At 38.9% G+C, this 12328-nt stretch overlaps 1 protein-coding gene across 3 annotated transcripts in view; it reads left to right on the top strand.

Annotated features, from left to right (window-relative positions):
* The window catches only part of elp4 (elongator acetyltransferase complex subunit 4), a 71984-nt gene that overhangs the window by 26017 nt on the left and 33639 nt on the right, over positions 1–12328 (top strand). For all 3 annotated transcript variants that reach the window (XM_047363248.1, XM_047363247.1, XM_047363249.1), the window contains 2 exons: positions 239–347; positions 2603–2709. In XM_047363248.1, the coding sequence (XP_047219204.1) occupies positions 239–347; positions 2603–2709 (216 nt within the window). The remainder of the gene's footprint in view (positions 1–238; positions 348–2602; positions 2710–12328) is intronic.

Genomic DNA, 12328 nt, shown 5'->3' with positions numbered 1-12328 from the left:
TTTGTATGTGTTATGGTATATGTTACTGATGTAAGGTCCCTGCCCTCAGATCACCTGTGTGACTTCAACCATAACTTTACCCTCTCCACCTTATTACATTCCCATAAGTCATGGTCATAGAGGACCTAGTCACAGGCAGGAAATGATGACCTAAATTAATTGGAAAACTGACGGCCCGTCAGGAGGCTTTTAATTACCTGCTTGTGTTCTTCACTCTCGATCCCTCTCCATCCTGCAGGACAGAGCTCTAATGGGCAGCATAACTCGGCTGTGTGACAATGCCATCGCCCTGGAATCATTCAAAGGCTCTGAGAGAGAGACCAACCCTCTTTACAAAGACTACCATGGTACAAACACACACACACTCGCTTATCTTTCAGTCTCTTTTCCATCAGATACACACACATACACAGAGGCAGTGCATTAAAGCCGGAGCTGGGCTGTGGATGGAGGCAGGGCAGCCCCCTTGCAGGCCAGGCTGTCAGTGCATGTTAGCGTGCTGCTGCTCAATCAGACGTGCTCCTCAGTAGACAGGCCGGGGGGGATTCAGCTGCCACGCTGTACCCCCTCTCTCCCTCGCACCCTCACCTCCCTCCATCCCTGCCTTTCCACCCCCTCCACCTCCAGCAGAGGCTCTCTCCCTCTCGCCTCGCCCACTCTCCATCCCTAGTCCCATACCCCTGAGGCTCTGGAGCAGAGCAGACCAACACTGGGGAATCGATATTCTCACCATCACTCTCTCTTCCTCTCTGCCTGCATCTCTCCATCTCTCGCTCAATGTCTCCGTGGCCAGCATGCTCTGCTAATAAATGGAGGGCAAAGCTTTCAGTGGAGAGACAGGACACCGGTAAGGAGACGTGTGGAAAGAAAGAAACCAAGGCAGGCGAGGGGAGGGTAGAGCAGAGTTTGTTTCTGTCTTCCGGTCCTCACCATTATTTTTATTTTTTTTACAACACAGTTTTATCATATCTCTCCTCGCTTTCCTCTTTTCTATCACTCTCCACACATAAAGGTCAGTATAAGTGAGGGAGGTATTTTTAGCTGTGCATCTGAAACTCTGCCTCTCACTCTTTTGCTTTTTCTTGCATTTCCCCACCATCCCTCAACTCTTTAAGTTGTGGCACATGAAAAACACTCAGTTTTAGGTTGCATAGTTTCCTCCAGAACAATTCTTAGGCCCTCTACAGCATTTTGTATGCATTCAGCAGTGGTAAACAAGTTTTATAAACCTCATACAACCTAGGAGTTTTATGGAGGCATCACTTTCCTAACTCCCTTTGAGCTGCAAAAGTCCTTTGGTTTTTTGGAGTTGGTGTTGCTTGAATACTCAGTTTAAAATCTCATACTTTTCCTGATTAACTAATTCTGGAGTGGGCTTCTGAAATACATTTAAGTGTATGATTGTTTTGATGTGTGTTGATGAGTGCCAACGCATCTGGTGCGAGAAGGGGAGTACATGTGTGTGTGTGTGTATGTGTGTTTGCGGCAGCAGTTCAGGGCTGCTCAAAGCATGCTGGGAAGCCTGTCACTGCAAATCAGGCAGAGGGAAATCACCCAAGTGCACAGAGAGAACCCACCATCCCCCACTTTCTCTATCTGCCTTCCTTTCTCCATTACTCCCTCGATCTTTTCCTTTTCTGTGTCACGCTTGTTTGTACCACCCTACTTCTACAGTGCATATACAGTTTTAGGGAAATGTCACTATACTGGAATCAAGTAACAAGGGGAGTCGAGAGTATAAAACACATCCCACACCTCTTCCTCCTGTTGTTACACGAACTCACAGTTTGTGTTTATCTTTTATTAGTACACTAATAGTTGGAAAAAATTATTTACCAGTTCCTCAGTTATAAGGACACAAAAGCAGAGAAACAATGGCAAAAGAAAGTAACAAATATTTGTGAAAGTCTTATTTCAAAAGTAAATTTTCTTGTCCGTATGTCAGCAAGTCGAGTTGATTTCCTCTTTCTACAAGTTGCACATCTAGTTGTGTAAAAAATCTTGATAAAGCATAAACTCCTCATGTAGTAATGAAAACTCCAATCCACTTTATGCAGCATTGAAATAAAACTAAATAGCCCTTTTAGTTGTTATTAGCATGTAAATTCTGCACACTTTCAGTTAAAATAGAAAAAAGATCAAATATGAGAAAAATTACTCCAATAAAAGAACACATTTTTTTTTTTAATTCAAAGTAAATGTTGGACACAAATGTTGAATGTACAAGTGTGAAACAATTTCAGATTTTAATAAACCAAATGGAGCAAAATAGATTATTATAGACATGCTATAATACACATATACAACTGCAGAAACAGCTTTATACTTTGGTTACTTTTTTTATGTATCAGCGTGTTTCACAAAGGGGAGTTCCCACCAAATGTGTTGAAAAGGTATCGAGCTGCAGTATGATCGGTGTATAAGTCGCAGCGATTCACATAATAGATGACAAGCTTGTTTTTTGTTTTGTTTTCAGCAGAAATGCATAGAAAATTTACTTGGATGCAATTTTTGTTTAGAAGTGTACTTTTGATTTTGTATTATTATTTTGAATAATAAAGACCTTTTTCCACTTTTAATCTGGTCCTCCTGTCCTTAATAGGCCTGCTATATGTACGCCAGGTACCTCACCTGAACTGTCTGGCGAGCCAACTTCCTGACCACAAGGACCTGGCCTTTAAGCTCAAGAGGAAACAGTTTAGTATTGAGGTATGTTTCTGCTTTACTCTTTGGCTCTACCATAACCCTTTATTTTATTCATAATATATGTCAGTTAATATTTGTTTGTACCTCATCACCTAGCTTTAACCAGACTGGACAGCAAGTATTCATACCTCTTTCATAGTTTGTCACATTGGAAGATTTTATGTGGAAGGAAAACAATATTTATGGATATTGTTATGATTTTTTTTTTTTTTTACAACCAAAAGTCTGAAAAGTGTACCATACATATCTATTTAGCTGTATAAATTACAGCTGTACCTGTTTTGGGGTGTGTCAATACCAGTTTTGTCAATCTAGAGAGTGAAGTTTTTGCCCATTTGTTTTTGCAAAACAGCTCAAGCTTAGTCAGATTGGATAAACAGTTTCTTTGAGCATTCATTTTCTAGTTTTGCCACAAAATGTCAATTTGATTATAGGTGTGGATTTTGATTGAGACATTCTATAACGTGAAAATGCTTTGATCTAAATGGTTCCGTTGTAACTCTGACCGTATGGTTAGGGTTATTGTCCTTGTGGAAGGTGAACATCCGTTCAAGTCTCAAGTATTTTGAGGTATTTAATGGGGTTTTTCTCCAAGGATTTCTCTTTATTTAGCTCCATCCATCCATCTTGCCATCAACTCATATCAGCTCCCTGGTTCCTGCTGACGAAAAGCCTCCTTCCAGCTTACCAAAGGAGATGTGCAGCGTTGGTTTTCTGCTATTCTTGGCGTTTGTATGAAAGCCAAACAGTTCAGTATTGATCTCATCTCACCAGAGCGTTATCCTCCACACGTTTCCTGTGTCCCTTGGTTACTGTGGTCCAAGCTTTAGGTGGACCCTCTTATGGCTTTCTTCAATAAAACGACTTCAGTTTTACCACTCTTACATAAGGACCAGATTTGAGAAGTGCACATCAAAAGGTTGTCTGGTCAACAGATTTAAACACCTGAGCTTTGGATCTCTGCAGCTCCCCCAGAGCTAACATGGCATCTTAGCTGTTATCTCATTAATGCTCTTTGTACAGCCTGTTCGCTTAGGTGGACAACCTTATCTTGTTAGCTGTGCAGTTGTGCAAGGCTTCTTCCGGTTTCACACAATGTGTTGAACAGTGTCTTCTAACCTAACCCTGATTTAAACCTTTCTGCAGCTTCACGCCTGACCGGTCTGCCGTGATCCTTGTTTTTCATAATGCTTTTTGTTCAGAAAAGTTCTCTAATACATCCCTAAGGCCTCCATAGAACAGCTGGATTTATACTGAGATTAAATTATACACAGATGCACTCTCTTTAATTAACAAGTAACAAACTGATGGCAGTCAGTTTTACCTGATTATTTGTAGGGTTATTAGAGCAAAGGTGGCTCTTCATCAGATAGTTTTCTGATTTATTTCAAAAAGATTAAAGGAAAATTTTTATTTTATTTTCATTGACTATAAGCACTTTGTTACATTTTTCTATTACTTAAAATCCCAATACAGTTTATTTCTGGTTTCTGTTTCTAATGTGCCAAAATCTGAGAATGTTCAAAAGGTATGATTACTTATTCAACGTGCTCTATGTGCAAATTCATTTGTCATAGTGGCATTTCTCTTCCTTGGATTAAAATGGCAGCCATGATTACATGTCACCTATGCACAAAGCTCCACCAAACTGTGTTTACTTTTCTTTGCTATTGAGTGACAAAAAGGAAGGTGAAACTATCGATTAAACACTCTTGCTGGCACAGTTGCTACAGTGTAAAGTCTGGAGTTAACAGAGGGAGAAAAATGTCCATATCCATAAATATGACAGTTGAAACACAGATAGATGTTCACGTAAGTGGCATGTCTCGCATTTTGATGCATGTAATTCCTATTAAATCTCCAGCTTCTATTATATTCATCCTTACAAGTATTTTGTCACTTTGACTGTGAAGAGGCACAACAAAAAAGCATACCACAACAGTTATGAAGGAAAAAAAGCAATGTACTGTAGCTGTTGTTTACTTCCCCTGAAACTGCGCACTGTAAGCATTGGCCAATAGGATTCCTGCTGCAGAAGATTGTTTGTTGCACTGTGCGAGACACACAGAAGAGGCGTGTGCAGAAACAGAAAATCAGAAAACATTTTCCCATTTACAAGGTTAGCATTTTTCTTATTTTGTAAAAAGTGATTTAGCAAAATTCAAATATAGTTCAAATGTATAAAATACATGTACTTCAAATGCCTTTCATGGCCTTTTTTTGTCCATACATTTAGCTTTATGGTGCCCCTAGTACCAGGACACATATGCATTTTGAGTGTGTCACATCATCCCTCTCTCCAAGAGATACAAATCTGACACTGAACTACTACTCTAGAGACAAATTAGGAGGCCCTGCACTTAGCTAAGGCTCATGATTGGTCCTCATTACATTATCATTACCTTATCACACCCTCTGGTTCTTGGCTCTTTAGTGATTCCTTTTGTCTCAGCCAGGATTTGAAAGGGAGGAGCAGCATGCCAACCCTACCCCCAAACTTCCCGGCATCCCACGATTACCGACTTCTCATTTTTTTTGCCACCTTTGACTATCCTTCTAATCCTTTCTTCTGTGTTGATTAACCCTCTCTCCTCCTTTCATTAAATCCTCTAATAGGCTCCTACAGCACGGATTATTAGGTCTGTAAAAGTCAATGATTTTGTTTATTTCTGTATTTTAAGACAACAGCTAATTTTCAAGACAAATGTCAAGATCAGTGCAATTTGGGATCTTCTGTTCACAGAGTGTTGCATATTTTAGCAACGTTGTGGCTTTTTGGATGAGACAGAGTGTGTATAAACATAAGAGTTACTGAGGAGTCGGCTTGAAAGCAACATGGAAATCAATGTTTGCAGAAAACTACAAGTTCCAGGAAAGTCATTATCAAATGCTTTGTGATTGTCTGTTAATAAACAGTAAAATTATTGGGAATATCTGCCAAAATCCCACCATCAACATTAGAATGTGTAACGATCATACTCACCGATTGATCTAATCAACCAATCAGTCAAAAATCAATCATTGAGTATACAACCCCCATCATAAATGAGAGCAACACAAAGTCCTCCATATAACATAAAACAGACAAAATGAAAAACTAATTAAGGAAATGAGGCAAAACATGGAAAATAAAGAGAAATATTAAGTTAACAGTGGTGATATTAGTTTAAGACTTAGAAAATATGTTTGTGTTAATTACTATTAAAAGCCAGTAGAGGTGGACATATAAAATCTTAAGAAGTGTAAATCCTGATAATTTATAAAAACTAAGATCACCAAAAGAAGAATAAATAAATAAAATACTTTTTGATTGCTTTATCATTTGAACAATATGTCCGCATACCACTCAATGCTCATAAAATAAAATATTTTGTATTTGTATTAGTCATATTTTTTTTATTCTTATTGTGATAATATTGATTTTTTTAAGTCAACATTGAAGCCTGTATAGCTCTAATAATTACTAATGCTTTAACTTAATTTTTGTGTTGTTTCCATTCACTAGTACAGTATGAATGTATAAATATCTTATTGTGTATACCACTATTCTGCCACAATATCGTGTCAGATGTTGGTATTACACCAGGATGAAATTAGGTTATTAAACAAATAAAATTAAGCTGCCTTGAGTTTATGTTTATGCTTTCTAACATTTTTTGTTGATTTTCAGACTTTTTAGTGGACCTTGTGAATTTTTAATTCTTAATTTTAACTTTGATCACTATTAGACCAGACAGTTTTGCTTGACCTTAACATAGATCCAATATACAAGTCTAAATCACTGCTATAAAGAGTTGTATCGCTGTCTAACTTAGGTCTGCGTACAGCTGTAACGTTGAAAGCAGGTATGTTGCTCATTATGAAGCTTGCTTTTAAACATCAGTTGAACTCACTTGGTAAGTAATTTTCTGTTGAAGCATTCCTTAAAGGCTAGCCTTGTGACGTCTGGAAACAATGTCATAAATCTCAGCTTTGAGACCATTACTAACACAAAGCTTTGTCTGCTTTCTTTGTATAAGGATCTGTTGATTGGTTAAGTAGATTTGTATTCTTGCTCTGATTTCACAAAGAAAATTTGTTATCAACATAAAACGTTTAACACTCCAAAATAGTTGCCGTTGTTGACTCAAGAGTGCACTTAATCTAAAATGTCAATCATAACCCCTGGCTATGACACATTCTTACTTGTCTGGGAATTTCCCGCAGAACGCTATATCCTTAGTCACGCATCAAATCAACGGAAACATACGTTAGTAATTGTAATACCCAATCGTGTTCTCAAATAATTTTTATAATTGGCTATTATTGATTTGTGCATCAGCTGAGATGTAAATGTCAAAAAAGTGTGTCTTAAGTCACTTGTTGCAGATACATATCCGACTATTAGATCATAGGCTGGTCTGCTGTTTGGTCAACAGCTGTATCAATGGTCTTCTGACTCTGTGGACAGCTGATTGAGATATGAGATGACGGTTACATTTTTTGACAAGTGACAGCGATGGTCATCATCTCATTTACTCAAGCTACAAGACTCTCCTTACCTGAAGGCATGAAAGACAGCATTCCCTGTGCTGTTCAACACATCCTGCTGAGATGGACTTCGATTCAACTTTCAGCAGATTTTTCTTGTTTTAAGATCAGCCATTCAGCAAGCACTCAACATTTGTTTTATCAGGAATGATGTTTGGGTGGTGGTGGTACTCAATGACAGCTGATTGACAGCAACAGCTTCTCACCAGCTGGTTCAGGCAGCTGCATGCCATCCCAGCTATGTGTGGATATACGCTAGTAACTAATAACATAACTGTTGCTTGAATCATCTGTACCAAGCACGTCAGGAATGAGGGAAAAAGAGAACATTCTTCTTAAAAAACAAATACATCCTCATCTGTTTGATAATGTTTTTTAATTGTCAGGCATTGGTAAATGCCACACTCGGCTCGATCGATTTGGGTTGAAGTTCTTGGTGTTGAAGTTGCCCCAGCAACACTTGACTTACTGAGAGTTCAAGCTACGGTTGATGAGCAGTTATTAGCAACGGCGCCTGAAGCCAGAATTAACCCATGGCCCTGTCTGAGCAGGTAGGGGAGTGTTAGGTGGTTTGGACAAGATTAGCACATATTCATACACATATGCAAACATTTCTTGCTCCCACACATCGATCTTATCATCTTATTTAAAAGAAACCTCCTATAATATAATTTGCTGTGTGCGTGAGAATTGTCCAAGTCACTGATCTAGCACCGCCTAAGCTTTAAGTCACACATTTCACAAAGCAAGATGCTTTGAGGATGAAGCTCCAAAGAATGCAGATGGTACGCAATTACAGTCTCTTTACCTTTGCTTGACCCTTTAAACTGACAGGCAATGTGCCTTTGGGGTACAGGGGTGCCAGAAGCAGGTCAAAAGATCAACTACAGTGTTAGAAAGGGATTTGTGTGAAATTAGTCTTCTAATAGAGAGCCTATTTGGAGGTCTCTTTAGCTGCACTTGGAGAGCATGTGACTGAGGCTGTGTAGGCTGCACATATAACATTTCAGCTCTGTAGATTTAGGCTGTGCACCATTGTCAAGATATACCAAGCCTTTAACTCGTTCTAAACGATGATAATGTTTGTTTATTCCATTCCTACAATTTAAAGCCTTTTTTTTGAGATTCCGCTAAAGGTGCCAAAGGGACTGGCACACACCACCTGCTACACTCCACCAGTTAGCTGGCTGAATTAAGTACGCTTGACCCTTGACAACAAGAAAGACAGCTACAGAACAAACAGAAGCCCTGAATAATTGTCTAGTTAGTATTCACCTTGTTTATTCTCATTGTTGCCCTAAAAACAGCAGAATGACAAAATGGTATATATTATTTATTGTATGATAATCCCAAATTAAAATGCTATGCTTTTTCTGTATCACTGTCTTAACAAAAAAAAAGAAACCAAAATGTATCACGATCTAAATACTACTATGATTAACAGAAATAAACAATTATTGACAATGCTACAAAAATAAACTAACATTTTAATTATTACACTTTTAATAATATAAGATTTTTTTTGTTATTTGGATTTTGATACATGCTAGACATTAGCACAAACATGGAAACTCCCAGTATATTTTGTGGTCACTTCTAAGTTATTGTTTCACAGAATATCTTCCCTTTTTGATGTTCCACCCTTAATAAAGCAACAGAGGTAAAAAAGCTGATGTTAGCTGGTTAATTAATGGGGTTATCTGCTTGACTAGTCAGCCTCCAGTCGGATGTTTAACAGACACGCCGCTCTTAGCTTGCCAATTGTACTGTTATAAAACAGCACTACCTTAATAAGAGTGATGTCTGGCACTCCTTTAGTTTCCACATCATGACTGTTTTTCTTAGTGACTGTAAATCATTTGAAACAGCTGAATTTGTCAAACTTGAAGGTAAGGAAAATGTCGTTGTCCTTTTTTGTCAGCCACAGTTTTAGTGGCATTCCTGTGGAAATAAATAAGTAAAAGACAGCTGGAAGAAAAACAGGTGAATAGTTATGATAGTTGTGTTTCATATCCAGATCTTGGACTGACATCCTTTCACATATTCTCTTCTTCGGTCACATACAAAACACGCATGTAGCAAAATGCATGGTCATCTGAATCTGGCTTTAACTTTGCCATAATGCTGCCCAGTCACTATTTATTATGTTGCTGTTGTAGTAACTTTGGTAAGTTTAATTTTACATTTAGCTGGATTCTATAACTATACTGTTCACGCTGAAAGATAGAAGATTTCCTGGAGCGATTGTGAACATATCAGTACAACAGCTAATCAATATTTCAATGCAGTGTTATCGGTCTACACCTAACACATGTTGGTGTTTCAGGTTAAACAACCAGTGTTTAATTCCTACAACCATCTTGAGTTGTCTCTCTCACTCCTACATGACTCTCATAGCTGAGTTATTGTGTGCAAAAGTGAGTAAAGGTGAAACAAATAGATGACAGAAATACAGATGGAGAAGAAGAGGACTCGAGAGGAAGAGGAAGCTAACTGAAAGAGTCCGAGGGAGCTGTATAGAGTAGTTTAATGTTTCCTGGCATGTCCTCAAAACGTCTTTAAGACAACGCCTGTGTCTGCCCCCTGCTGAAGCCTGTGGGTGCCAAGGGAAGGGTGTTAATGGACCTATGTGAGGAACAGAGCGAGAGGCTTGGAGAGGAGGGAGGGGGAGGCATAAGCAAAGAGGAGCAGTTAAGTGATTCTCAGGTCAGGTCTAATTAAAATGAGGGCTTCTCCTCAGAGGCACCAAACCATCTTATTGAGAGAGAAATGAAAAGGGGAGGAAGGAGGAGTTGCAAAATGCAGAACAAGTCAGACAGGGACCAGCTCCTAAGGGCTGGTTTTAGCATTGTTTTAATGTTTGTTTGCTTTACATGCCTGTTTGTATATCTTTTCTTCCCTGTGTCCAATAATGTTTGGCACAAGAGATCAGGGAGAGGCCAATGCTGAAAAGAGATAATGTGAAGAAAGTTGTTGACTACTTGAATTCATTAAGAGATCATGGCAACTATTTTTCTAGGAAGAAAATAGATTTAAAGTGATACTGTTATTGGCGGTCCAAACTAAGGAACTAGTTTTGCCTCTTGAGATGCCTAACTTTGATTTGTACTTTGCCAAGGGAATCAGAGTCAGCTGGGTATAGACCTTTGGAATAATATTCCAATTGAATAATTTATGCTTCCTCTCTTGGTGCACATCAACCTCGGTTGCAGTCGGGAATGAGGTGTGCTTATTTTGTTTTGTGCATGTATCACAAGAGAGTGAGAGCTCTGTTCAGGCCAGTCTGTTCAGGCCAGTCAGATCATGGTGTGCCATCATACTCTTCAGCTGAACAATTCTCTACATACATCAGATTTGCATCAATTATTGAACATGCATTTTATATAGTCTGCAAACGTGCAAGTGTATCTTTTTAAGATGTGGCAGGCAAGCTCCCTGTGCTGACTCTTGAACATGTTGGGGTATGTTTGCATCTGTTGGGGTACTTCCAAGGTCCTTAAGTGATTCGAGTTGGATGGAGAAATTCATGGGTTTTCAAAAATCACTATAAGCATTAGGTACAATTTTCAAATTTTTTATTTACTTAGCAGCAGTGGTTGTGTTTGTGGTAGCTGAGTCAAAGTTGGGCAAAATAATATTTTGTGGCAACTAAATGAGCCGCCGTCCACGCGGTATCAACAAAACGCCCAAACGCTTGTTTCAAGCAGACAGTCCTGAAGCCAAACAAAACAGGGCATATTTGCTCCTCCTGCCAGACTGCGTAAGAGTGTGGTTTGCCTGAACTCACTCTGAAAGTGAAACTGTTTCATCAGTGAGCAGTGAACCCTTAACGCAGTCCATGCACCATTCAGCTCCCATCAGACTAGACTGGCCACATTGGACTCAGACCTGATTAAAGTAGCCCCAGTTGTCTTCAGCTCCCATTAGGGAAAATAAAAGAGGCTATAACATGCAAGCCATCCTACATCTGTGGGGTCTTGTGGCACTAAAGGGTACGTGTAATTCAGATAAGATAAGGCGTCTATTAGCATATTGATAGTGACTGGAGAACCATTGGTCCCCTGGTACTTATAATCTTTGTCTCAGATGTATTTCTCTTGATATTTACTAGACTTTTGAAAAAGTGTGTAATTTTGCCTCAGGGTTTTGCAGTTTTTGTTCATGTGTTAAAAACTGTGAGTGACACTGTAAACCTTGGGCAAAACTTTTGTTGCTTAGAGGTTGGAATATACAGTTGAAACCAGATATTTACATGCACAGTATAAAAAAAGACATATATTAATGTTTTTTCTCACTATCTGGTATGTAATCAGGGTAAACGAGCCCTGTTTTTTTTCTGCAGTCAGAATTACCAAACGTTTCAGCTTATATGAGAGAGATTCAGAAGAGAAATACTTTTTTCAGAAAATGTATTTTGTTTTTTTCAAACTCAGAAGTTTACATGCACTAAAACAACTGTGCCTTTGGAACAATTTACAAAAGCCCAGGTGATGATGTCTTGATTTTGAAAGAGTTAAATCGAGGCACACCTCCAACACAGTGCCATCATGGGAAAATCAGCGAATTGTGAACGCCCACAACCTTGGGTACCTTTTCAAGATGCCTGGATGTTCTATATTCATCTCTTTAAATAATTATATGCACGTGTAAACAGCATTGGACTATCCAGGCACCATACTATTCAGGAAGGAGACATGTTAGCCTGAGAACATGTTGCCAACTATAAAGTGTGGGTGTCGTAGTATGTGGTTGGTGTTTTGCTGCTGGAAGGACTGGTGCACACACAATGTATAGCATCATGAGGAAATATCATGTGGAAACAAGCCGGAAGTTAAAGCTTTGACACAATTGGGTCTTCCAAATGAACAGTGACCCAAAGCATACTGCCAAATTAGTCACAAAATTGTTTAGGGACAAAATATTTCAATATTTTGGAACTGTCACCATAAAGCCCTGATCTCAGTCCCATGAAAAAAATGTGTGGACAAAGTTGAAAAGGTCTGCATGAGCAAGGTGCCTAGAAACTTGTCTGTTACACCAGTTCTTTCAGGAGGAATGGGCAAAAATTCCACCAAGCTATTGCGAGAAAAAT

Source organism: Girardinichthys multiradiatus, chromosome 4 (assembly GCF_021462225.1).
Source record: "Girardinichthys multiradiatus isolate DD_20200921_A chromosome 4, DD_fGirMul_XY1, whole genome shotgun sequence".
Lineage (NCBI taxonomy): Eukaryota > Metazoa > Chordata > Actinopteri > Cyprinodontiformes > Goodeidae > Girardinichthys > Girardinichthys multiradiatus.
The sequence above is the reverse complement of the archived record's forward strand: the minus strand, read 5'-3'. Positions and strand labels throughout refer to the sequence as shown.